The 27207-nt window shown below is 52.1% G+C and overlaps 1 protein-coding gene across 5 annotated transcripts in view; it reads right to left on the minus strand.

Moving 5' to 3' along the window:
• Positions 1–13685: 13685 nt before the first annotated feature.
• Positions 13686–27207, minus strand: part of PIGQ (phosphatidylinositol glycan anchor biosynthesis class Q) — a 40627-nt gene continuing 27105 nt past the window's right edge. For 4 of the 5 annotated variants that reach the window (XM_075899045.1, XM_075899043.1, XM_075899041.1 and 1 more), the window contains exons 7-11: positions 24638–24749; positions 22225–22305; positions 20962–21076; positions 18810–18871; positions 13686–15035 (exon numbers count right to left, since the gene is read on the minus strand). In XM_075899045.1, coding sequence (XP_075755160.1) covers positions 14883–15035; positions 18810–18871; positions 20962–21076; positions 22225–22305; positions 24638–24749 — 523 coding nt within the window. In that variant the 3' untranslated portion in view covers positions 13686–14882. The remainder of the gene's footprint in view (positions 15036–18809; positions 18872–20961; positions 21077–22224; positions 22306–24637; positions 24750–27207) is intronic. The other variant, XM_075899042.1, reaches the window with a different exon arrangement.

Below are 27207 nucleotides of genomic sequence, written 5' to 3' on the forward strand. Positions count from 1 at the left end.
CGCCCCCGCCCGGCGGCAGCCTCGCGGGGGAGCCAGCTCATTGGCGGGCAAGGCAGCCCATCACGGGCTGAGGGCAGGACTACAGACCCCAGCGTGCCACGCGCCACGGCTGAGCGGAGCATGCTGGGAGTTGTAGGCTCAGCGGTGGGCCCCGGGCAGGGCTCCGTGCAGGGGCGCGGGCGCCCTCCAGCCGGGCCGGGCGAGGGGAGCGGGAGCTGCCCGGACACGGCAAACGTCCCGGGCCAAGCCTGGGCCGGGCTCGGCGTCCAGCCCGGGGACCCGGCGGGGGCCCCAGCCCCGCCCCCCCATGTCCCCGCCGGGCTGCGCGCGGAGCCGGCCGGGTGGCAGCTGCTGGTCCCCAGCCCTGGTCGCAGCACCACGGTGCAGACGCGGTGGCTGGCAGGGGAAGGGCACAGGCATGGAAATGGCTCCACACTGAAAGCAGCAGCCTCACTCCTGCCTGCGATGCAATTACCCCTCGTGCGGGGTTTTATTGCATGACGGGTTCATTACTCCCGGGGCAGAGGAATGCAGCCAGTGCCTGCGGGCTGTGGGGCGCAGCGTGCGTACAGCGGCGGAACCACTGGTAGAAAGTATCAACGCACAGTATTGCCAACGTACTCGATTGGCTAGTGATTATATGAGACTATTTTTATTAAAAAAATAAGTTTCTAACCCTGCTGATTGCAGAGAAAAGCTTGAAAATGTGACCCGAATCCATCCTAACTTCAAGGGGTAAATAAAAATGATCACATATTTGTTTTTTCAAATGTCTTGTGATTTTTAAGATAATTTCATGATTTTCTGTGGCCTGACTCGTGAATTTTGAGTACTTGTGGATGGCAATATTGGATAAAAAGGTGCATGTCTCCAGGACAGAGAAATTACAGACTGACAGTAAGAAATCACAATCAAGCAAATAAGGAGAGCATGGAAAGATACAGATGTAGTTATTTAAATACCAAGTATTGTAGGTCACTGCTCTCCTTAATGGAATTGCTGTATTTGTGACAGGATTCCTTCAGTGGGAAAGGCACTAGCTGCCTGTCAGTCCTATTCCAGTCAATTCCAAACACCATTTCAGTGCCCAAGCAGGATCCAAGTCCCAAAGAGTTTACAGGCTAAAGACTCAGACCTTCTCTACTTTGGAAGGGGGGCAGGGAGCACTTTATCTGCAAAGGGGACAAGGACAGACTAGGCTAATTAGCATAGCTCGTAGCTGGACTTCATTCTCCTCTCTCCGGTGACACTGTCAGGAACTTGTCCCCTGTGTGGTAAGCGCATGAGCAGCATGGCTCTGCTGTTCCAATAGCTAACAGGGCAGGCATTCCAACCACCATCCTTATGCTTCAGAGTTAACAGTCAAGTGAGATGAACAGGGCAGCTCCTGTATGGTTGTTTCCAGCTCTTTGCAGAGGTTGCTGCACTCAGTTCACATGTCACAGGTTTTGTTTGTGGGAGCTTTCATTTGATAGGCTTCAGTCCTGGAGATAGAGTCGGCAGCGATGCTGGAGTCTGTGGCTACAGAGCTGGAGGATTCCTGGGGCCTGGGTTACACGGAAGGTTTAAGCGCAGCATCATCCTGGACAAACAGAAGCCCCTCCACGCCCCAGCTGGAAATGGAATATTTCCTCCCTTGTTTAAGAGCCCCGTTAAGTGCCACAGCCAGCCTGGACCTCTGCCTCTCCCTGGCAGAGCTAATTTGCACTTCAATGCCCAGAAGCGCCTCTGGCTCCCAGCTAGTTCCCAGCCAGTTGTCCGGGCACAGAAAGTGCCTGGCGTCCCTCACTTCCGAACTGTGCTCCGTGTGCTTTTGTGATGGGAGGCTGAGCCCTGGCTAGTGCCCCTGAGGGGGAGTGACAGCTAGCCCTAGGGCTGCCAGGCTTCCCAGCGCTGGGTGGCCCATGGGGAAGGGAGGGGGAGAGGGGCGGGAAGGGCAGACAGGCACAGGACTAGTCCAGGAAGGAGCGCTGTGCCAATCTGACAGCTGGCACCTTGCAGCAGAGGCCACTCAGGCCCCTGGGAGCTGGTGGGGGATACCGGAGGCAGCAGCTACCCCTGCAGCAGAGCACTCCCCACAAGGGCTCCGCCCTTTCTGCAAAGCAGGGGCCTCAGGCTGGACAGTCAAATATCCAAGGACCCGGAATCATCGGCTGGATGAGGCCGGGAGGCTGGTCTCTGAGGCCACAGGGTGCTCTTCCCCACAGGCCAACCCCTCCACAGCTGCCATTGCTCAGCACCCTTCCCTGGCCACACAAGGGGAGCAGGATCAGGCCCCTGGTTGGGGTGGCCCCGTCTGGCAGGAGCTGGGGACCTGCGGGCTCAAGGTCTCCTCTCCCGGGAGTGTCAGTGACAGATCTCACAGCAAACAATGGATTTGGGCTAATCCTTTTATGGCCGCGCAGCCGGCTCTTTACACGCCACTGCCAGGCTGCCCTGCCGTGCTTAACGCTCCCCTCGGCAGGGAGCCAATGGGGCTGGGCACCCTGGCTGTGCTAGTGCCGCATCCGCAGTCCCATCCGCCTCCCTCCGTCAGCTCAGCGCCGGGTGCGGAGCCCCAGCAGGCTGGTTCGTTGCGCTGCAGCGGCGGAAGGTGGCTGGCACGTTCCCGTACCCCTGCTGCATTAACTCAAAAGAGCATCAGGGCCCAGCCTGTGGCGGGCAGGGGCACTTAGGAGACTCACTGCAGTAACAGGGGGACTGCAGCTTCCTTGTGTCCTGGCTGGCTCCCTGGCCTGCAGGCGCCAGGCCGTTGGACGCTTTGTGGCGTCTGACAGGCTCAGTCCACTGCCAGGAGAGAGGTTCCCCAGTTCCCCCTCCCTCTTCTGGTAAAAGCAGCATTAGCCCTGGGGGCAGTGCTGGCCGGATGGGCTCCACTGGGGAGGGAGGGGCCCCGGAGGCCTGGCCAGTGGAGGGAAATTGACCACGCTCCCCCAAAAGGGAGGGACTGAAAGGAAACGGGGGTCAAGAGGTTGTGGGGGGGACAATTGTATTTCCCCCCCAATCATGAGTTTAGTACAATTAATACTCTTGGGGGGGTTCCCTCTGCTTCCTGTGTTAGGGCTGTTTCAGGTCACGCTGTCAAGCTTTGCTCGGCCACCCTGCAGGCCAGGAATGTTCTTTTTTTGGTCCCCAAAACAGATGATCACAGAATAATGTGACTCTGGCCACTGGGGCTTTAAGTCAACTCCCAAACAACAAGGGACTCATGAAAAAGCAAGAAGGGTTGGCACCAGCGAGGCTGCAGGGAGTGGGTTGGGCCACAGGACAGCTGGGGAGAGCACCCCCAAAATCTCTGCTTCTCTGAGGAAGCTGTGGGGCTAGTGGATGGGGGCAGGAGGGCAGATCACCGCCAGTCCCAAGAGTCGCACGTGTGCCCCGACGTTCTCTGGCCACGCACGCCCTGCCGGCAGCGATCCACGTCCCCGTAGCCCAGCTGGGAGCCCCAGGGCTGAGCCCGGCCATGTTCGGACACTGGTGAGCACTCACACTGGCAGGGCCGGCTCCTGTGAGCCATGGCTGCACAAGGTGTCCCGGTGAGATGAAGGGACTTGCCCGAGGTCACACGAGACCAGGGCGAAGCCGGAAAGTTAACACAGGCCCTGGGGTGCCTGGCTGGGACAGGGGCTGGGAAGTGGTGGGGCGGGACGTCAGACCAAGGGGAAGGAGACATTGCCCTGAAGTGCTGGATGGCCCCCAGTGGCTGATCTAGCAGGGCGGGTTTAAAGGGGCTGAGTGAGAGGCACTGGGGGCTCCTTTGGGCCTGCCCCCTGTTGGGAGTCACATTTATTACACATGAACTGGCCTGGAGCGGCACCTTTCTGCTTGTTTCCCCTCCCTGCTCTTGCCCATGGCTGGGGGTGGCTGGCCAGGCGGGGGACACGCCCCCTTTGTTCCCTTAGCCCCCCCCCCAATTAGATCCAGGGGGCTGGGTTTTATCATTTCAGCACTGATGAGTCAAAGGCCGGGGGGTGACAGAGAAGGGGCCTGGCCCTTCGTTCACTACTCGTCCCACGCAGCCCTGACGAATCCGAGCTTTGAGCTGCCGCTGCGCATGGTGAGGGGGCTGCATGGGGCAGGGGCACCTCGACCCGCCAGCCCTCTGAGACCCACACTTCCTGGACCTCGCTCTGCCAGCAAGCTCAGGGTGCCCCCAGCATTGCTGGGACCCCACCGCAGGGGGCAGCCTCCATCCCACCTCCACACCTGGTCCCAGCCCTCCCTCTAAGGGCCCCGCATGGAGAATAATTTCTTCCCCACTTGGGCCTGTGGTTCCTTGGCCTCAGTAGCAGCAGGCAGCCTCCTCCTACAGGTGCTACCGCTGCACCCCCAAAGGGCCTGCTCATGCAAGGTACTGAGTCCCTGAGCTCTCCTCCCACGGGGGCTTGGTCCCTCTCGTGGCCAGGTCCGCCCTCGAACGCCTGACCAATGGCAGGTGGCCATAACTGCTGGCAGGGGGAGGATGGTCAGAACCCTTCCTGCCTGTCACCCTGGTCTCAGCCCTGGCATGGAAACCCTCACCTGTCAGGCTGTAGTGCTCACGCCGGCCTCCGCTTCCCTGGGTCGAGTCAGCAACCCGCTCCCCTACCCCATCTGTTCCTCTTGCGTGCACCTGTCTCCCTGCTGCACACCCCAAGCTGCAGCAGCAGGGTTTTTACCAAAGCAGCCTTTGCCTTCACTGCATGGCCAAGTCTCCTTCCTCCTCTTGGGAGCTCTCTGTGCCCAGCAGGACACCCCGAATTCCAGGCCTAGGACTTGGGAGGCTGAATGGAGAGGCCCTGCAAGCCTGGGGAATAGCCCAACTCTCCGGGAGCACAGGTCCCACAGAGCCAATGCAAGCTGGCTTCCGAAGCCAGGAGCCAGGGCGTCCCCAGAGGTGCACAAGGAGAACCTGGCTTCAGGCCTGTGCTTCCCCGGCTGGGGCAGGGACTGGCAGCCTGCCAAACAGCAGCTCTGCCGAGAGGCCAGAAGTGACACGGACACGGCAGGGTATGAGCCAGAACAGAAGCAAACTGCCCCATCCCGCTAGAGCAGCACTGACAGCTCCCACTGCATGGCCCAGGGACCCAGCAAGTCCAGGCTGAAGCATCTCCTGGCACTTGCTTTGCCTACATGTGTGGGAATTCAGGCCTGGCGGAAATCCCTGATCTCTCCAAGAGCAGGGCAGCAGCACTGGCGCAGTCTTGGCCGGTAAACTCCTACCCCAACCTTGATTCCAACGGATGGTGCGGCAAGTCCCAGTATCCAATCGATAGCTCAACGGACCAGCACTGGGGCGAGAATGCAGCCCTGGTGCACATCGCCGCATGTGCAGAAATGCCCCAAGAACCCCGAGCCGAGGCACACTCACATACTGGTGCGCACATGTGCCAGCGTTAGCAGAACATCTGGAACACCAACCCCCTTCACTGCAAGCCAAAGAGCTGAGCTGGCACATGAATGGAAAAGCCGCCCTGAGGTCAGTGCATGCCACAGAGCAGCACGTCCGTTCTCGGTGCCGCTCACCTGGTGACATGCTCCATGCAAATTCTGGCTCTCATGACGGGACCTGGTCAGGGAAGGGTGTTGACTCAGACCCTTAAGGCTGATTTCAGTGAGGGTTAGGTGCCCAAACACCTTTGAGAATCTGGCCAGTTTTGTTTAAATAAAATAAACTTCTCCCCGGGAGGCAGATTTCCCAGGCTTTACGAAGAGATTCATATAGAGGAGAAGAGCTTTGGCAGATGGCCTCAGCCAGCATTTTCTGCTCAAGGTGATGGTCAAAAATCTAGCCAGCCTCCCATCCTGGCCCCAGGGATCCAACAGCGGCGGTGTTTTGGTGCTGGGTCCCTTGGCTCATGGTTAATACTGCTTCTTTTCTTCCGTTACCCAAATAGCAGCAGCCAGAAATGTCCACCACCCACTCCCACCTGTACTTCCTGAACATCAACAGCTCATCACAAGTACAAAGAAAAAATTAAACAGCAGATGTTCTGCTGAGTTCACTCAGCACTACTGCTGCTATTTTTTCCTCTCCCACCATTGCCAATAACCGTCTCCAAGGACCCAGGGGATGGGAGATTAAAGACTGCATATAAAATTCTTGCTGATACATGAAGGGCGGGGCAGGCGGGAGAGGGACTGAAGTGAAATCAGAGAAAGCATGCAGGCGCATTTGTGGGAATCGCCAAAGAGAAACGAAAGGACCTTTAATAAATTAAATTGTTGTCTGATCCAAAGCCATATCAGTGCTGGGATCCTGGCTGGTGAGCTGGAGAATGGGAAGGGGCTGTTTAAACCAGTGTAGAGTTCTTCTAGAGGTCTTCTTCCCATACAGTACCATGCAGTAAGCCTGCCTTTATCCAGAGTGGGGATTGAGACAATCTGTATCCCTATATCCATCCTTTCACAAAAGTATAATGGATTTTGTACACAGAATGCGCCTGGTGAGGTATCATTTGAAAACTCATAATATACTGAACATTATTGTCCTGGTAAAACGTGTTTGGCAATATTAAGAGTCTACCATAGAAAGCTCCTGAGGCATGCTCCAAATTTAAATAAGCAGGCACAAATCAGTTCTTCACAGACAAAAGGCAAATTGATGCCTCAACCAGGTGTCAACAAAATCAAGGGGACTCTCAGCCAGTTAAGTGGCCATTCTTTGCCAGGAAAAAGGGTATCAGAAAGAAATGTACATCTTGGCAAAGACGTAGCTGGAAGTTCCCAACCCTAGACTTTGTCTTCTAAACCCTCGCTGGAGAAAAGTCTCAAAAGAAAAAGATAAAAATGAGGAATGGAAGTCCCAAATTACTCCTCTGTCCTCATCGCTACTCACAGCATCAACAATCCTTGAAAGAAAAGGAAGCACCATTGAACTGGGGGAGGGATCCTGGCTGAGAGGAATCCAGCCAGTCGGCAGTGAGCATGTGGGGACGGAAACCTTTTTGCTTTAAGTTCACTTTTAGCTTGTTAAGTTAGGTATTGGTTTGAGTTTTCGCTTTTATTTCTTTGTAACCGATTCTGACTCTTATGCCTCATTCCTTGTAATCCCTTAAAATCACCCCACCTGTTGTTAATAAACTTGTATCTAAACCAGCGTGCGTTTGGATTACCGGGTTCGGGACACGGCGTGTGGGATAACAGGGTCTGTGCATACCATTTTCTATTCATAGAGACAGCCTTTCTATGAGAGTGGTGGGGGACCTGCAGCCCCCATGCGGCCCATTGGGGTTTTATTTGTAGCCCACAAGACATGTTGTTTGCCATTGCCCACGTGCAGGGCTGCCAGATTGTGCTAGTTTCCATCCCTACAGCTATTACTAAACTGGCCAGGGCCTGGGAAGGGAGGTGGGTGCTGGTGGCACATCACATTAATGGTGAGAGCCAGGCGCTCCCCTGCGTCCAATCCAAATGCTGCTATGGTTCATTGGCACACCCTGCAATTCTAGGTATGCAAATGCAATTAGCAAATCGACCCTCTCCCAGGAGCCTGGCGTGGTTACAACAGTCTTGCGGCCCACTCAGGCAACCCACTCACTATCCTCGGTTGCCCTTCGCTGTTCTGTGAGCTTGTACTGGCCCCGAGGAGAAAGTACAAGATGCACGGGTCTGGAGCGGGACATCTGCTGGTGTCCCTGTGCAGCGGAGTGGCTAGCTGAAGGCACTCAGCTGGGAGTGATGTACACGCAGGAGGCTGTGTGCGAGCCACTTCCAGAGCGTGGCTCTCACAGCAAAGCAGTGGGAAAGAGAACTGAGGGGACACAGCAACTGCACCCTGGGGAACACCCCGGAGACATCCACACACTTTCACTTCACGAGCCAGCCCCACGCCCATGACTTGTGGGAACTCGCACAGTCACTGCTGCCCTAGGAGGGTCTGGTGCAAGAGAAAGAATGAGGTGGCTAGATGGACACTAGTGCAAAGCAGTGTCACGCCACGACTCAGTGGAGCCGCAGCATTTCACACCAGCTGAGGCTGTGCCCCAGAGAGATCAGTTATTTACGAAGCTCACTAGGGTGTGCAGGGCAAGAGACATCAGCCTCAGACTGAGGAGAAGTGTCCCATCAGTGGTTAGCCCTGACAGTCAACAGGCCTGAGACATGCTAGATGACAGCAAAATCCCCATCGCACAACTCTGTAGCCACAACAAACTCAGGGCCTGGTCTGGAGTGGTGCCGAGACCCTGCAATTCCCACAAATCCAGGTCCAGTCAGAATCACTTCCGCTGGTTCCCTGGATAAGTGTTCCCTGGGAGCTGGGCTCCTGTGCGGCCGCGCAGAGGAAACGCACGTGCCGCCCAGCTGACAGGCAGAGCGCCCACAGCCAGGTTTTCTTCTTTCTACTGGTGGTGCACATTTGCACATGCCTTGGTGCACAAAAAAATTAATTCCACACATGGATGGAAAAGACTAGAGAGAACATTGTCCAAGACACAGACCCTATAGAGGAGGGCTGAGGTGACAGAACAAAGCCACGGCTGTGCCCTATTGGGGCTGAAGCCACCTCCCCCAACCAGGGCAGCCGGGCCCCAGGGGCAGGTCTCTCCCCGACCAGGGTAGCTCCATGCACGGCAGCTCTGAGCCCATGAGCTGCGCCGCCACGCCGCTTAGAAGGAATCCTGGTTACCAGGAGGACCCAGAGTGCCCGTTGACGGGATCAAAGCCCTTTAGAGTCTGATCCTGCACTCATGGAAGGTCTCATGGTGGGGCTTTTGCCATTGATTTCAGTGACAGCAGGTACAGGGCTTAGGGAGCATGTCACCTTTATGCACCACAAATCCTCAGGGAGAAGCGGTGCCCAGGTCACAGATCGACAGGGCCTAGCCAACGAAAGGGTCTCAGAGGAGGATCCTTAGGGAACACCCGGAGCAGCCAGATCACCAGCTGCACCCCGGACGGCAGAAGCCGAGTGAGCTACTTCCTGATGCTCTGCACCAAGACCGCTGTCCGCTCCCAAGGCGACCCGAGTCCCGATCCACGCTCAGCAAGCCTCACCTCACGGCTGTCTGCCTCTGCACAGATGAAGATGTACACTCTAGTGGCTGGTGCCCTTCCCATGCCCGGCACAGCGTCACCATCCGGACTGGAGGATTGTTCTAAAAACAGCTTTATTCTAGTGTAATCCAAATAGGTTGTAAGTTGTGATTGAAATGACTAATTGAGAAAACGACTGCCAGGAGTACAACGATTCCATTACCAGCATCTACAGTGCAAACACAAAACATCAGGCTTAGAAAATCAGAGGACACTGGTCCAATGCAGTTCTATTGCAGACCCTCTCCAAGCCCCGTCAAGACGTGACTCCACCCTGGCAGTACAGCCAGGCAGGCTCAGATCCCCGCCCCCGTGCCAGGCAAACTTTATGACAAGTAGCATTAATCAATTCCATTCATTAGGCCAGGCCTTGCTCACTGAACTGTCTGCTGCATTTTAAACTGGTCGCAATGGAAAGGAAGTCTCGGCTTTGCACGGCATAACAGTGGCGTTTTAAAATAAACACCAGTCTTGTTTGTATGCGCACACTTTGTTCATGCTTGGCAGCCGATGTCCATTCAATGCTAAACTGCCTGAGGCTCTTAAAAGAGCTCCCTCTCTAGCACGCATTTCAGAAGAAGCGCCAAACGTCTGTGCAGCCCTTTTTGGTATCTTCCTGTTAAGAACGATTTAAACACTGGAGTTTAACTACACCAGCCACTGAGACACCTGCAGGCATTTTCATAACATGACGTGTTTCTTTGAGTACCTTCCCAACCACAGCAGACACACCCAGGCCCCCGCAACACACACACACCCGTCAGCTTGGTCTGCTGCTCACTGGACAGGCATGTTCAGGACTCAGCGGGGTGGCGTGTTATCTGGACTACATCATCATTCTACTGATCACGGCAGAGGTTCATCTTTGGAGCTCTCCCCTTTCCAATCCCTTCCTACAGGCCTGACACCCACTAAAGGGGTAGCGGGCAGGGCTGGTGTACTCCAGGCAGGTTGTTAACCCTTTCCAGCCCAAGGGCGGTTGGTATACCCCATCGAACCCCACTTTCCGCTGGTGCTGCACATTGACGGCAAGGAGCTACACCTTGTCACTACACTGATTTAGTTACAACACTGCAGATTCCTCCAAGGGTACAGCAGCGCTGTTATTCCGAAACACAGTCTGTGTCTACACACAAGCAGGTCTTTCGACAACATCAAAATAATGTCGAGCTGGAGGACTGCTTACTCCGACGCCTGTAACCCTCATTGTACAGGGAGTTAGGGAAGTCGGAAGAAGAGTGCTCTTCCTCAGACTTCCTGCTGCGTGGACAGCGCCAAAAGCCGAATGAAGCTCTCTCAACTTGAGCTATGCAATTGACGGAGCTCAGGTTGTGTAGCTTATTTTGGCTCTAGCCTGGCTGTGTAGACACGCGCTAGCTGACCACGCAGGCAACTTCCTCCTTGGTCAGGCATTCCAGTGGGACTCAGCCCTGGCACCAATTTATGAGCCATGCAACCTCCTCTGGCTGCCACGGGCTGGACTGTGGTGTCGTCTGGACAGACAACAGCTCCTTCTGGCTTTCAAATCCACATGGGAGCTGGCAGGCAGCTCAGGCAGCCAATTCTCATCAGGAAACATCCAATGACCTGGCTCCTCAGGTGTTTTCACCCTGCTGAGATGTGTCACTAATGGCAGCTCTCTCCCAGAGGCACCCACACCAGCCCCAGGTCGGAGCGTGATGTGAGACTTGCAGGTTATTCCTATGGGCTTTGAAAAGTCTCTTGCACAGTGTCCATTCCTATCTCGTACAGATCTACAGCAGTTAACCCGAGGGCCATCCTGTGAGCTGGATGAATGTTGACTTGAGCAAGAGGCCTGCGTGCGGAGTGGCTGTAGAGCGGAGGTTAAACAGCGTCTCAACACCCGTCTGTCTCCTGTTCTCTAGACTGGATTGCTGTCTGGAGATGGCCTGGCGTGCAGTGAACACTCTGTTTATGGAGCTCGGCTGGGTACAAGGCTCGAGTCCAACTGCAGGACTGCACATGGGGAACCCCCAACCCACAAGCTAGTGCCAGAGCCACTTCCTTCCAACAACAGCACTCTCTCGGGGCTGAAGTCAGCCCCGCAGGACAAGCGGCTCTTTCTCTCCCGCAAAGAAATATTAGTGCTGGGACACGGCCTGTTCCTGAGGATGCGGCTCCCAGCACAGAAGAATGTTTCTATCCAGGGTGGCTGTAGCAGGGCTGAGAAACCCTGAGCCAGACAAATGCTGCTTTGTTGTAGTGTCTCTCTTCATACTCAGATCAAGGTTTGACGATTGGCTCTCACGCGGCAACCGAAAGGAGGCAGAGACAATACACTACAGGCTCACGTCCCACCCAAGTATCCTCTTCCACTTGAGCACCAACGGCAGAGAGCACGAAGGGTTCAGCAGCTACTGAGTCCCAGGGAGGAGAGCCCAGGCAGGGACGACCAGACGTGGTTCCATTTCCAAGCTGTCTGGCTCTAAGCAGGATCTGGGAAGGATCGGTGCGCTGGCAGGCTCTGGCTACCACTTTACAAATCACTGTCAGCGTCTTTATAGAGCTAATTTAATGCTGGCGCATCTAGCAAGTTTGGCACTTGCCAAGAGGGGTCACAACTTGTGGCGGGGTGAGAGGCACAATCTGTTAACCGCACTACACAAGTGAGCCTGAGCAGACACCAGAGGCCAGACGGTTTTCCAGATCTCAGACAAGAATCAGCAGTAACCAGGGAAGTCCAAGATGGGGAAGAAGGCTTGGAAAGGTGGCAGGCGCTGAAGAGGCAAAGCCATCCTGACAGGGCTGCCGATAGAGGCAGTGTAAAGTGAGGTTCTACTGTGAAGTGACTTCATTCTGAGTTACGATGGTGTCATTTTTTCAACCTTCTTCAGAGATGGTACATATTCGGAGTCTTACCTGTGCGGTGCTGGCAGCTCGGGGGGAGCACACTGGATTCTTTGGGCATCACAGAATTGCTAGCAGAAGTTCCAGTGCCTGGACTAGGGATGTAAAATGTGATGGGCCCCGGCAGGCAGGAGGCTGCTCCAGCCCACCAGTTAAACACTCACTTCCCTAGGCTGGACCACGCTCCTGTGCTCAGCTTCTGCCCTCACACCCATTAGGGCTGTTCGGGTGTGTAGAAGGGGGGGGAAAGACTTCCTCAGCCTGGAACTGCCCACTAGAGCGCTCTCCGCACCTCCCTGGAGCAGCACTGCCCGCTGCAGAGACGGGCTGCAGAACCTGGAACAACCGATTCCGTCTGGCAGGTCCTGCTTGGAGATGAAGCCAGTGGCGTAGTACGGGCGTTTCAATGGGGTTAAAGACAAGAAGCGTTAGGGGGCTTCTCAAGGTAAGGGCATCGGAGTCTGGCCCTCAAGCTCAGAGCGAGCTGGGAAGTCTGAGGGGCTATTTAGTCACCAAGGGCCAGGCTGTTAACCCCCTTGGTGACAAGCACAGTCCCACTGCCTGTGAGCGTTCCCCAACAGAAGGGGTCACAATCTGGCCGTAAGGAGACCTATGCTGCAGAGAACAGTTTGGGCACCATGTACTCTGCATTCTTCCAAACCAGCTGCCCCACTGACCTCCATGCTGCCTGGCACATTGGGCGTGACAAACCGGCACATGGCTCCGCGGTGTCTGGAGCCCCCTACTGGGACACCCCACACGCTCAGCTCATTTACATGGGTGAGCGCTCAGTTGAAAACTGGGAATCGGATGAATACTGTCCTGGTAAAATGTGTGCATCAGCCTGTAATCATGGGTGAGAAGCTATTAGAGTCCACTAGGCATCACTGGTAGGACTCATGCCGAGGTTAAGACAAGCAGATCCAAACCAGTTTATCAGAGCAGGAGGGGGGTGCAGGATTGGGCTGAGGTGGGGGTGGGGTCTGGAGGCAGGGGACTGGGGTGCCTACAAACATGGGGACAAATCCTCCTTCCTCCTGCCTACAGCCCACGTAACCAGGCTTAGCCCCACAATGGGGCAAAAGGTCCTCCCCCACAACTGCCCTGGTTCTAGCACGCCAGTAGGTATGTTGTGTGACAAGTACTGCAATAGCAGGAGCTACGAGAGCCTGTCTTCCTGCTGGACTCCTGCAGGGACAACAGCGAGTGCAGCCGTGTGGAGGGTCCACACTGTATCCCTGATCCCACTCCCTGTATGCAGCCGCGCAGTGTAGACACCTGAAATCCTAGCCTGCTTTCCCATGCTGGTTCCGCTGCATGCTGAACTTTCTATCACAAAGGAGAAGGGGCAGGATTGAGTCCATAGAAATAGCTTCACCACCAGTGTAATGCAGCCATTACAACATGGCAGCAGTGCTCCGGCACTACGTGTCTTGTTTAAGATACATAAGAACGGCCAGACTGGGTCCAGCCCAGGGTCCTGTCGCCCACAGCGGCCAATGCCGGGTGCCCCAGAGGGACTGAACAGAACAGGGAATAATCCAGCAATCCCGGTCTCATCACCCATTCCCAGCCTTTAACAGAGGCTAAGGACACCATTCCTCCCCATCCTGGCTAATAGCCAGGGCTCGACAAAACAGTGTATCTACTCGCAAGTGGATTTCAGCCCGTCGCCCCGTTCACCGGCGGCGTGCGCATTGCTGGACCTAACCTTCATGAATGTATCTAGCTCTTTTTTGAACCCTGTTAAAGTCCTAGTCTGCACAACATCCTGTGGCAAGGAGTTCCATGGGTTGACTGTGCACTGTGTGAAGAAAAACTTCCTTTTGTTTTAATACAGTAACGGTTATAAATCTGGATACAGTGTACTTACAGAGACTATGTACAGATGGGTATTTTAAACTACAGAAATGTATGAGGTAGGTACATGCCAAAGAAGCTACTCCCGAGCCAGCACATAAATGTATTTTCCATTAGAGTTAATAGGAAGAACACTCTGAAAGGGGAACAGACATCATAATGTATCTGTACTTAAAACTGGACAGCGAAAGAGACCATCGTCTGCACTGTGATCTGGCAGTTAATACCTTAGGCAAGAAAATTATTCTTAAGAAATGAGGTCAAAATTTTCCCAAGCGACTAGTGTTAGCTTTAGAGACCAAATCTGTGATCTGTTAAAGGGTCTGGACTGTACAAAAATGAGGCCCCTTTAAAGGACTTCAGATTGGACACAGAGAGACAGACACATCCAGTGTCACTAGTCAGTCAGGAACATTCAGACCAAAGATGATTTTTTTGTGGTGAAACCCTACCTCTGTCTGTTCCTGCTGCAAATGGTGGGTTAGGCATGGTCCCAGAGCCATCTGTGTTCTGGCCTCCATGCTATGTTTTTTCTATGCTCACCCCTTGGCGCTGCAGTGGGATAAAACCAATTCCACCACCAAAGAAAAACCAATGGGGCAAATCAATGCGCGACATACCAGTTCCATTTCCACGCTGACTGTCCATCTGATGAACTGGCTTGAACACATGACTATGACAGGTCCAGAACACCTGGATGTAATAATCTGCCTCAGCCTGTTGGCTCCAATCACCCTCTGGACCCAGGCAGCTGTTGTAGGGCCCAGGAAAGAGTAACGGCTCATCAGGCCGAAGGGGAGCTACTTCCTGGTTTACATGGCATGTTGCTGTGGAGAGGCACCAAGGGGTTAAACTTCTGGCCTCTAGTGCTGCCAGGCAGGAACAGGGCAAAATAACACTTCATTAGCAGCCAACAGCCTGGAAACCCAGCCAGCTGGGTGGGGCCATGTAGGAAGGGGAAAGCTAAAGGAGACTGTATGAAGCCCTCCTCTTTAAAATGCACTCCCCCCCCCCCATGTTACCACAGTCTCAACAGAGGAGGTAATGGCGTTGCCCCACCTAGCAGCTGAGGGTCCAGTGGGTGGTGTTCAATGGTGTTCTCTGGTTCATTCTTTCAGGCCTGGCTCGCTTGCTTCCCTTTAATCCTGCTTCTCCCCTTTATGCTTCCAAGGGTAGATGAGCTCTCCAACAAACAGCTTCTTGCACAGAGCGCTCCAGGAATCTTTGGGGTAACACGCACAGCTGGGGAGCCTGTAGGTCTGCACCACACTGCCATAGGACAGAGGGTTGATCTGGAAGTAGAGAAAGAAGAGGGACAATGAAAACAGGTCGTGGTGTGACCTGGGGGGAGGTCGGGGGGGAATTCTTTCTGCCTTTGCACCAGAACCCATGTTCCCGTTACTCTTTTCCATCTGTGTATGGAACAACTGCTATGGGAACTGAGGCAGGTGTCAATGTGCACCACCAACAGGAACACAAAACCTAGCCGTGGGCGCTCTGCTAATTAGCTGGGCGGCATCTGGATCCCTCCCGAGCATTCACCTGGCCCCAGCTTACAGGGAACACTGGCCATCCGGTTAGTGCCTTATTCGAATCTCCCAGCCACACTGCTGCACACTAAAGGGCGAACAGAGTTTGCTGGCTATTTCATAATTCTGTGGTTTTCTACAGCACCTTGCCCCCGGAGGCGCTCACCGTGCTGTACACACGCCCATCAATTTAACCTCCCAGTCTCCCCTGGAGGAGGGAGTGTTACCCTCCTGTTACAGACAGGAAAAGAGGCACAAGCCTGGCTCTAGCGCGCCCTACGGTTTCACCACCCTGAGAAAATGGAACTGTGCTGTGTCCACGCCCACTGGGATGGCACTCGATGGAACGCTGTGTACAACACCAATAAGACTGATGAATTATTGGCTCAATCCTGCGAGGGGCCGAGCGCTGGGGCACCAATCCAGCAACGCCTGTATGCCTATGCTAAGCTCAGCACTTATTCCGCCCTTTGCAGCACGCAGGCCAATTAGAACGGGATGCAGGCCATGGGACACTTCACACGACTAGTCAGTAACATTGTACAATGACTTCTCTTTGGCTGGGTTCACATCCCTTTTGTAGTGGCTTGGTACGAACAGCCCAGTGAACGAGTCCACCGGCAGACAGTCATCCTGGGAAAAGAATTCTAAGTCAGCCCTGAGCACAGTCACAGGAAGCTCGGTTTGAATTGGTCAAGACGAGCATTTGTAGAAGCGGAAGCCTAAATAATAGTTGTGCTCATGCAGTCAGGGCACTGAATCGTACTGTGAGATTTGTGTGTCCAAGCCACAATAACTAATGAGCTCAAATTTCAAATACCCTCAATCTCCAGACCAACAATTAATCACTGACAAGTAATTCTGAAGAGATTCAATCTGGACAAGATGAGGGCCACAAGGAATCTGCCAAAAGAAAAAGCAGCAATTCACCCAGCCCCACCCCCACTGTTAAATCTTAGCTGGAAACAGGTTCATTTTGAGGGGACAAGGGATTGTTGCCAGGGAAGCAGTCCATATTGTACATTCGCTTGGTAGCCACTGACTATTTGGACACAATATTCCTATGCCCAGTCAGTTGGCATGTGCACACGTGTGTGGAGATTTGGTAGGAGAGGGGTAAATGTCACCTACTGAGAGATAAGAAATGGCTTTCAACCCAGCAAACCATAATAGTGTCTCACTGTCATGTTTTTAATTTAAGAAACACAAGCGTATGGTCAGGGAAGTTGCTATTGGGAGTTCCTTTTATGCAATCTGTGTAGTTCAAGGCTACATAAATGGATAAAATTCACCTCCCTTGTTTCATAATGGAATTGCTCCCTTTTTCCTTCTTCTTTCGCTTAACCCTTTCCAAACAGAGGCTCTGTAGAAGGACTCATTCATTTCTGAGTGAATGAGTCAAGTTGTAATCATGTCAGCTCCTCTAGATCCCCTTTTATAAAACTTGGCTGCATGGAAGTCAGGTAAGCCAATAGCTAACAGCCAGGAGTTTTTTTGAGAGGTTTACAAAGGACATTATTTTTAAACCCAAAGTAAACACTAAGCTGCAAAGTGCTTTTTGGAGTGACTTAAACAGCAATGGAATGAACATATCCTTCTGTTCCCACCACGAGACCTGTATTTGGAGTCTACATTCTGAGGGCACTGAACCTGTTTTTAAAATAAACAAAACAATCGTTCGCTGAATCCCAAGAGAAGTATGCACCTGCGTCAACCAGCCACCGAGACAGCCCAATTTAAAACCATCTCAAGATTCATTTTTATTCCATTGTGACACTGGTATGCTGCCACCTAGATCAGCTTCGTGCCCAGAGACAGGGAGAGTCATCCAGGTCTCACATTCTGTATGTGTGTGCAATTATCCACCCACAGACTTCCTCCCCTCGGGCGCAGTGTGGGGAAGCATTGCTCCGCAGGGTAATGAGGCACACGGGGAGAGTGGGCAGATGCCACGAGACAAGCCTCGCCTGGAACTGGGGGTCAGACCTAGCCGAGTTGCTATGCTGAGGCTCAGCGTGTCACAGTGTGAATTTCAATGTGTGTCACAACAGGCTTTCCACATTTCCATGGTGCCAAGCCTGGGAAGGCCCACCAGACTTCTCCCACTGGCCTGTCTGGCATTACGACTCTTTCCCCCTCATCCCCACACAGCAGAATGGCCCCTTTACTGTCTGTCGACCTTGGAGGGACCAGGACACGCATGGGATGTCTATCTAGGCCTTTCTGAGCCTCTCTCGATACGTTTAGTGCCAGCCTCTTGGAAGATTCCTGTGATGCGCCCATCAATCAAGCTCTAACTCTGCTCACCAGCTAACTCATGGAGCAGCCACCACCATGCCACGACCCTTGGGCCCGCCATACTGTCTTGGCACCTCTCCAGTGGCACGAAGAGTAGAAACTGCTAGGGAGAGCCCTGTGAGTGGGGTCAGAACAGCTGGCTCTTATGCCATCCCCGACCCCAGCAGAGGGAACAGGAAGGATGCTCTGCCCCCAGAGGGAACAGGAAGGATGCTCTGCCCCGCTGGTGGATGGTACTTGCAGACCTGTTGCCAGCTGGTGAAGATCAGAGCAGCTCCAGGTTGCTCTAAGCTATGCGGAGATGGCAGAGCGGGAGTGAAACCAGATGAAAGTATAGATGAGCTGTAGCTGATTTCTCGATGGCCCCCTTCTACTGCACTGAGTAGGTCTTAGCTGCAGCAAAGAAACTGGCCCATCGGTGTCCCAAGTCTTGCTTCCTGCTATTCTACTAACCAGCAGGTTATACTGCAGGAATGGACTAGCCCTGCAAACAGCAAGTCACCTGCCTAATGTGATGGGTTCCCCCAGAATCAGGGAATGGAAGCCCCCAAATTGCTCCTGCATTCAATGAGAAATGATCTGTGGCCACCTCAGCCCATGTTCAGAAAAGCCTCTCTTGGACACCTCCTCCTTCGAGGGTGGAGAAAGATTTGAAAACCAGCGAGGAGGAGACTCCTCGCCACAGGGCGATCCCAAAACAAAACGAAGAACACTTCCCATCTCCTTTCCCTGTCTACAGTGAACCAAGCTGACTGGGGTGTTGGGTAGCTCATGCTTATCAGCTTGTCTGGAAGAGAAGGCCCCTTTACTAGAGCTGGGGTTTGGTTCCCCTTAACTGGTTGCCACTCTGGTTGGAAATGGGCAGCCTTTATTGCCTCTCTCAAGGCACAGCTGCAGTCAGAAGGGCAGAGAGAGAAGGCTATGAACACAAGTGATGTGCCATCCTTGCAACTAGTCAAGTTTCATTTTGTAACAGAGTATGCTGCTGCTTATGTATAGTGCTTCATTACAAGCCAGTTACAAGGCAAGGCACATGAGCCAGGAGGGCCAGACTGCAGCAGGAGGTGAAGTACTTTCCCCCACCGCAGTATCTCAGAACTCCACTGAAACTTTCAAAGGGCTTTTCCCTACATTTCCACCCTGGAAGAACTAGCAGAGCCCTTTTTGAAGCAGTCAGAATCTAGGGTAGCCCTGGTGGCAGAGGACAGAAGAGTGAGCACCAGGCAGCACATGATTTACCTGCATTAAGAGTCGAAGGGGTTTTCCAGCCTTCTGTTCAAGAACTCTGAACTTCACACCCGCTGAAAAACAAACAAAACATGATGGAGACCAGGCTCCATTCTCTACTTGGCTCAATTAGTTGGACAGGACTGCCTAACAGTCATCCAGCTAGGACTGCTCACAGCAAGGGGACTACAGGGATCGAGAATAGCCCAGCAGCCCTTTAGAAAGAGGGAACACCTACCCCAGGTAAGCGAGGGGCAGAAATCTCCCCTTTAGTCACTGTTCATGTGGCTACTCTACATAAGAACATAAGAACGGCCATACTGGGTCAGACCAAAGGTCCATCTAGCCCAGTAGCCTGTCTGCCGACAGTGGCCAGCACCAGGTGCCCCAGAGAGGGTGGACCGAAGACAATGATCAAGCGATTTGTCTCCTGCCATCCCTCTCCAGCCTCTGACAAACAGAGGCCAGGGACACCAATTCTATCCCCTGGCTAATAGCCTTTTACGGACCTAATCTCCATGAAATTATCTAGCTTCTCTTTAAACTCTGTTATAGTCCTAGCCTTCACCACCTCCTCTGGCAAGGAGTTCCACAGGTTGACTACACGCTGTGTGAAGAAGAACTTTCTTTTATTAGTTTTAAACCTGCTCCCCATTAATTCCAATTGGTGTCTTCTAGTTCGTCTATTATGGGAACTAATAAATAACTTTCCTTTATCTGCCCTCTCCACCACCACTACATGTATTGGTCTCCCAGCTGCTTTCCAGTTAAGTGGGGGTAGGCCTGCGATAGCAGAGGACACAAAGGCATTTGAGTAAATTCAGAACAATCAATGACTATTGATCACAATGAAGGCATTCATACATTTTCAGCATGCTATTGAGCTGCAGCTGCCACTCTAGTCTTTCACTTCTATATTCCCTCCAGGACTCATTAAATCCCCCAGTACCTGAAAGTCAAACCGGGAAGACAGAAGGTCCAAACTATGATATATTCTCCATAGACATTCCCTGTACCAAGTTGGGGGGATGGGGAGCAAGCTCACAGACCACAGAAAGCGTAAAGGATGACCTCCCTTTATGGCCCTCCCGGAGAGGGGTCCTAATGCACTTCCATTTTCCTTCATCTCAAAGGCCAGACGATAGCATAGAGGAGTTTTTATTGATTATTTATCAATATCAATTTCCTTCTAATTAATCACTTGCTGTTTACTGGACGACTTTCTCCAGCCACATTTCCTGTCTCACAATGACAGCTCCTACCAGGCTGAGAACTTCTGCAAGTCAGGAGATGGAGCCCCGCGGACACAGTCCAGAGCATTCCCCACCTTCACTCCCAAAGCTGGGCCTGCACCTCTCTAGCAGCCGGGGCTTCCTTTCCATTTGATGACTGGCGATGATCAAGCTCTTCACACTGTCTCTTGCTTTTAGAATTCTTAAACTAGCTTGGGCCTTGCAGTCTAGGCTGCTGGATTTATATTGGCGGAGTGATCTCTGTTTTCAGCTAACCCCATTTCAATGGGATCCTTTAGCCAGGTTGCGAAAACGGCTGCCAGTGGCCTGGCAGAAAGTCACTTTGAAATGGTGGAAGTTAAATTAAAAAAGGCAGAGGTTTGTCGGAAACACATGCAGCGTTTGTGGCTCTGAAATTAAGCTAGAAGCCCCAGGCAGATCCTTAGCTAATGTAAATCTGCATCACTCCATCTGAGTCAATGCAACTATTCCAATTACACCAGCTGAGGGTCTAACCTTTCTGAAGAACAGAGTATCTTGAGGTAGCTATACTTCGGTTCCCAGCCACGTAGGGACGGGTGAAAATTAAAGGGAAAAGCAGAAGTTAATTTATCTGAAGAGCAGAGAATCTGAGGCTTGGACCAGTCCCTGTTTACTTGACCCAGCTGGCCTATTCTGCTCTAAATAAGCTATATGGCAGAAGGGCACTTTGATTCCAGTGCCCATGCTGCCCATGACTCAGCATTAGCCTCACATTAGTATCCACTGACTTCCTCATCGGGCTTCTTAGGGTAAGTGGTTAATGGTCCTGTATGGCTTTTGCATTAGCAAGCGGAGCATCTTTCAGTGCAATAAGCTACCTGTGCATTAGATCAAGACATTCACAATACTACAGTGAATGCAAATGTGTGCTGTGGTGGTGCAGAACCAACCTGCAAGTCTGTAGGATCTGCAGAGCCGAAGGATGACTGAATAAAGAGGCAGGGAGTCAATAAGGTCCACAAGCAGATGGATGAGGCCCTGCACAACCACCACCAGCAGACGGAGCTAAAAGAAACAGTGAGATGTGTAAACAGGCAGGTTGGCGGTAAGCAAAAGCGACGAGGAGTCCTGACGAAGTGGGTCTTTGCCCACGAAAGCTTATGCTCCTACACTTCAGTTAGTCTATAAGGTGCCACAGGACTCCTCGTCGCTTTTGCAGATTCAGACTAACACGGCTACCCCTCTGATACTTGGCGGTAAACAGTCGGGTTAACAATAGCAGAAGGGAGTCCAGGCCTTAGTAGTGTGGGGGGTTCCAAGTTGTGGTATCTCTGAAGGGTCGGATTTCCAGAAAGCACTAAGTACCCAGCGTGTCACTCAGGCTCCGTGAGAATTCTGCCCTGGGTCTAGAACAGTAACCGTGGTGCCCGTTGCAAAAGTGTGTGCTACATGCTACTTTCAGGGAACAGGCCGGCATATCGAAGGCTGACGTGGGGAGCCCAGTGGCATCCTTCGCTGTCTAGCAGCTGCCTTGTCTCTAGAAATAGCTTGTGACTGAAGAATCCCTTTACCAAACATGTCAGCAGGAGCACATCAGTGAGAGATGAATTCTCTGCTTTGTATCCTCACACAGCCCCTTGCCATTGCTCATCTGAGCACCTCCTCTTGTCTTACAATCATTTTTTCTGTCAAACTCATTTGAGTCCTGTTCTATTTTTACCCTTCTCCGCTTCAAAGGGGAGGCTACAATTATGTAAAGGCTCCAGCCACTAGTGGAAAAATGTGCCTCCATGCCTCAGAAAGGACCAGCCAGATTGGCAAGAGTTCAACTCCCTCTCCAAAGCCTTCCAAGGAGATTTGAATGGAAAAGGCTAATTTCCCAATGGAAAAGTTCTGGGTCAAACCAGAGGAGCAGCCATTCCAGGAAATGGGGGGAGGGGAGAAGATTGAACAAGGCTGCAGGGAAAAGACAGTGGAATAGGTCCTGATGACTCTGATTCTCTGGGAATTGCCTTCAGAGAATTACAAGTGCGTATTCTGAATTCCAGCGGCTTGGTCCACATGGTCTGGGAACAAAAACCGTTCCTAGGACAGTCATAAGAATATGGTATTTGTACGTGAATGGGGGCTGGGGGGGGAGAACAAGGAATCTTTTTTATACTTCACTCATACATGTAAAGGAGATGTGACCATCTCTAAGGGTTGAATCTTACCAGGGTGAACACCAGGTAATATAGTGCAGTCGTGGGCAGAAGAAACAGCAGGATTGTAAATAACAAAGTGCCAATAAATAGCTGGAGAAAAAAATACAACAAACCAATGTTAGCAGAGTACTGGCACAAGAACTTTAGACAGCATTAAGTGGTTAGTCTATGGCACAGGCCCCTCACACCACCTTGCTGGTGAGTAATATTCGAATACTCTGAATTCTGCCAGTGAGCCTCCGTCAATAAACAATCTTCCCTGGGGTTTTTTTGGGGTTTTTTTTTGTTTTAAATAAGGCTCCCTCTTATGCAGGGGTGGGCAAATACCAGCTTGTGGTCAGGATGCAGTTCCAGCTGCTGCCGTATTTACCTGTGTATCTGCATGTATGGCTGCTTGCAGCTCCTGCTGGCTGCACACTGCCATTCCTGGCCAATGGGAGCTGCGGGTCCTGGTCCGTGTTGCTTCCTGCAGCCCCTATTGGCTGGGAACGACAATCAATGGCCAATGGGAGTTGAAAGCACTCACACCTGCGGAGGCGCAGATAAATGAAGCCGCGGTGGTCTGTTAGGGGCAAACCTGGCGAACTGCCTCCATTATATTGCCCACCCCTGCTCTCCTGGCACTCTGTGCCGTACAGCAGGACACCAGAGCCCAACAGCTGTGCCTCCATTACACATTCCTCAATGCTTCTATTTTTTGAAAAAAAAAATACAATCTGGTGCCATAACCCAACACAACTCCAACCTGGCTTTTTACCACTGCATTCCATTTCCCACACCAGGGAGCGGACAGGAAAATAATGCACCATCATTTCTTCAGAAAGACAACATGGCCATGGTACAGTGCACGGCACCCACAGGCAGATTGACACCATGGATTTATGCATATAACCAGAAATACACGAGAGCTCTCTCCTGACCGACTTCTCATTGGCAGCTTGGGTTCCCCTCCTACCCATCCCCCATTACTTAGCAAAATCAGCATGTATTAGCATCTCAGAAAGTCTTCTCACGTCTGTGCTTTGAAAGCCTGTTCCCACAGAAGCCAATGACAAAACTCCCACTAGCTTCAATGTCAGAACGAGGCTCTTAGTGCCAAACACATTATCATCAATGTACAATGAGCGAAACCCTGCCCTAGCGCATGCAGCCCTTCTAACACAGTCTTCCTCTACTGTCAGGGGGAAAAGAGGAGAAATTGCTCCTCTAGGGTTGTGTAAAAGGCTTCAGATGATCTGCTGCAACTCTGTGAGAGGCACTGGCCCTGGAAGTTACCAAACAGCACTTCAGCAGAGATTACCAAGGCCAGGTCAGATGCTGCACTGAAGCCAGCTGCCCTCTCAGTGCATTTATCTTTGTACCTGCAATCCTCAAGCTCAAGGCAAGTGACAATATAAGGGTATGTCTACACTACCCCGCTAGTTCGAACTAGCGGGGTAATGTATGCATACCGCACTTGCTAATGAAGCCCGGGATTTGAATTTCCCGGGCTTCATTAGCATAAGCGGGGAGCCGCCATTTTTAAATCCCCGCTGCTTCGAACCCCGTGTAGCGCGGCTACACGGGGCTCGAACTAGGTAGTTCGGACTAGGGTCCTATTCCGAACTACCGGTACTCCTCGTGAAACGAGGTGTACCGGTAGTTCGGAATAGGCACCCTAGTCCGAACTACCTAGTTCGAGCCCCGTGTAGCCGCGCTACACGGGGTTCGAAGCAGCGGGGATTTAAAAATGGCGGCTCCCCGCTTATGCTAATGAAGCCCGGGAAATTCAAATCCCGGGCTTCATTAGCAAGTGCGGTATGCATACATTACCCCGCTAGTTCGAACTAGCGGGGTAGTGTAGACATACCCTAAAATAGCGTGACAGGGCCATTTATATGGTTCTTTTAAAATCAGGCCAGAGCAGACTGGCTCTTCCCCACTTTCTGTGGCATTAGAGAGCTTAAAAGGCAGATTAACACTATTCCAGAAAAATGTTTTCCACATCCTGGTGAAAACGTGTGGGCCAAGCTCCAACCCAATGTGAACAAAACAGGATCTTTTAATAGAAACACTAAGAAGCCTGTTACTATGGCAACACTGCTGGGCACCACTATAATTATTTAAATTGTCTCCCTCCCACATATGCACTCCTCTCCCCTTCCCGAGAGGTGGTGAGCCTCTGCAATGCTCCCTGACAGTGCGAGGGCTGCCCAGCACTTCCCAGGATAGGTTCCCTTGAACACGGGGAGGAATGATGGACGTGCGTACAGCAGACCTGGCAAGAATTTGCTTGAGGATCCATGTAGTCAACTGTGCTGAGCTGTACTCTGTTTGGCTATAACGGAGCAGCTGGTGGCTTGAACACCAGTATTAAATGAAGCAAGATCAGGACTTTGAGGCCTGGGTGTATTACAGCACCTCCTAGATGCTCTGCTGCTACCTGATCCAAGTCGTAGGAACAGGAATCCACCCGCTGTCTCAGAACGTTCCACTTTTTTCCGCGGAACAGGCGCCACAGAGATGACAAGCCGTATATCTTCAGGCAGTAGAGCCTGTGCCAAGGGGAGCAACACCACAAATTAGAACCAAGCAATCTCCATCTTGACCACAAAGCAAGTGCCATTGCTACACATACGCTCTCAGTTCAGCAGGGGCAGGGCATGAGCGCGCTGAAGTCACACAGATTCACGAGGAGACAACCCACTGGCCAATGAGATAAAACAAAATACTGAATACCTGCTTGGTCAGCGTCCAGCCTGTGCACTGAATGAGGCAGGGAAAAAATAGCAGGTAGGGCACTAGCCTAGGACTTGGGAGACCTGGGGTCAATTTCCTGCTCTGCCTCAGACTTTCTGAGTGACCTTGGGCAAGATCCTTAATCTTCCTGCGCCCTAGTACCAATCTGTACAATGGAGATACCACTAGTTCCTTCCTTCCCTGGGGGGTGGGATGATAAACACATTAAAGGTTTGGAAATGCAATCTACTGATATCTGCTGATGGAGAGCACTGTACCAGAGCTAGGGATTATTATGAATGATCATGTAAAGAGTTTATTCTCATTCATATGCACAAGGGTTTCTCGGACAACCTTTACTCTGGCATTTCCTAACTTGTGAGTGCTTGGTTCTGCAAACCTAATAGTCTTTTAACGTCGTTTTATGAGTGCAATTAAAATACATAATCAGATAAAACCCGAAACCACTCTTGTGGAAGTGAGTGCGCGGAGTTTCAGAAAACAGAAGGAAAAGAGCTGAAAGGAGCACGCAGCACAAAGACTGGCATGATGCTCCTATGGGGCTGGAAGAAAAGCTCAGAACAGCACGCCGTGTTCCCAGGACAACTCAACCTTTATGTACTTACAGCGACACTCCTTGGATTGCACCTTGTTTCATTCCTTTGACTGAGACTGCACATGCCAGTCCAGCAATCACCTGACACACCTCCTGGGTCTCTCTGCATAGGAATGCTAGGTGCCATTTATTCACCATGTGCCTACCTTGGAAACAGACCCCAAGAACTCTGCATTTCCTTGGCCACTCAATTTGCCACTTAGGCTGTGTCTAGACTACATGCCTCTGTCGGCAGAGGCATGTAGATTAGGGTTGTAGGCAAAGGCAAATGAAGCCGCGATTTAAATGATCGCGGCTTCATTTACATTTACATGGCTGTCGTGCTGAGCCGACAAACAGCTGATCAGCTGTTTGTCGGCTCGCCGCTAGTCTGGACGTTCCCCCTGTCGACATCAAAGCCCTTTGTCGGCAGCCCCGTTATTCCTCATGGAATGAGGTTTACCGGGGCTGCCGACAAAGGGCTTTGATGTCGACCGGGGGAACGTCCAGACTAGCGGCGAGCCGACAAACAGCTGATCAGCTGTTTGTCGGCTCAGCGCGGCAGCCATGTAAATGTAAATGAAGCCGCGATCATTTAAATCGCGGCTTCATTTGCCTTTGCCTACAACCCTAATCTACATGCCTCTGCCGACAGAGGCATGTAGTCTAGACACAGCCTAAGTGGCAAATTGAGTGGCCAAGGAAATGCAGAGTTCTTGGGGTCTGTTTCCAAGGTAGGCACATGGTGAATAAATGGCACCTAGCATTCCTATGCAGAGAGACCCAGGAGGTGTGTCAGGTGATTGCTGGACTGGCATGTGCAGTCTCAGTCAAAGGAATGAAACAAGGTGCAATCCAAGGAGTTACCTTTGCTGAACAAACAAATCTACATGCCTCTGCCGACAAAGGCATGTAGTGTAGACATACCCTTAAAGAGCACTGATTTGCTAGAGAAATTCTCCTCCCTGTTGTTCCATTCCCAGGACTGTGTGATCATTTTATTATTTGGGTGCTCCCCACTCTCCGCCCGCTGGGGTCATTCTCCACAGCTGAGTGAGCTTGCTGCAGGCCTCAAGATGAAGTGTCATGTGTAACTATACATGTAACAGGGACGCACGAGCCCTGTAAACTGGCATGCCAAAGCCCACAAGATGAACGTGATTGGCATGGAAGGAACTTCTGTTTTCCTCACCTCCACCCGCTCTGTGCCCTCCCTGAGAGGAACAAAGAACCTCATGCACTCTCTACAGCCAGGAGAGATTTCACGCAAGAGAGCTCTTTGGATGAGCTTCCTACTAGGCAATATTGCTATTAGGCCGTTGCTCTTTAATTATGCAGTCAGATTCTTAAATTAGACATCTCTCTGCCTCTAACCATGCTCAGCATTATGCACAAACTCTCCCTGGTAGTCTCCTCCTTCTGCCCCTACACCATGTGCTGTACCGCTGGGAGAATGCCGTGTCTACACTGGTTAGGCAGGAGCTTCCCTATTTATTCCCCTCAGCTAGTCTGTCTCCTCTCTAAGGCTGCTATTCTCCCCACAGTTTGTGATGTGAAGGATGCCCCTGTGTCAATGTAGATCATCAGCAGAACATATTTGTTCTGAATTCTTCTGTCAAGAACAGCTTTGACATACCTAGTGTAGAATGTGACATGAAAGGCAGAATGAGCATCAGCCA

Source organism: Pelodiscus sinensis, chromosome 16 (assembly GCF_049634645.1).
Source record: "Pelodiscus sinensis isolate JC-2024 chromosome 16, ASM4963464v1, whole genome shotgun sequence".
In the NCBI taxonomy this organism is placed as follows: domain Eukaryota; kingdom Metazoa; phylum Chordata; order Testudines; family Trionychidae; genus Pelodiscus; species Pelodiscus sinensis.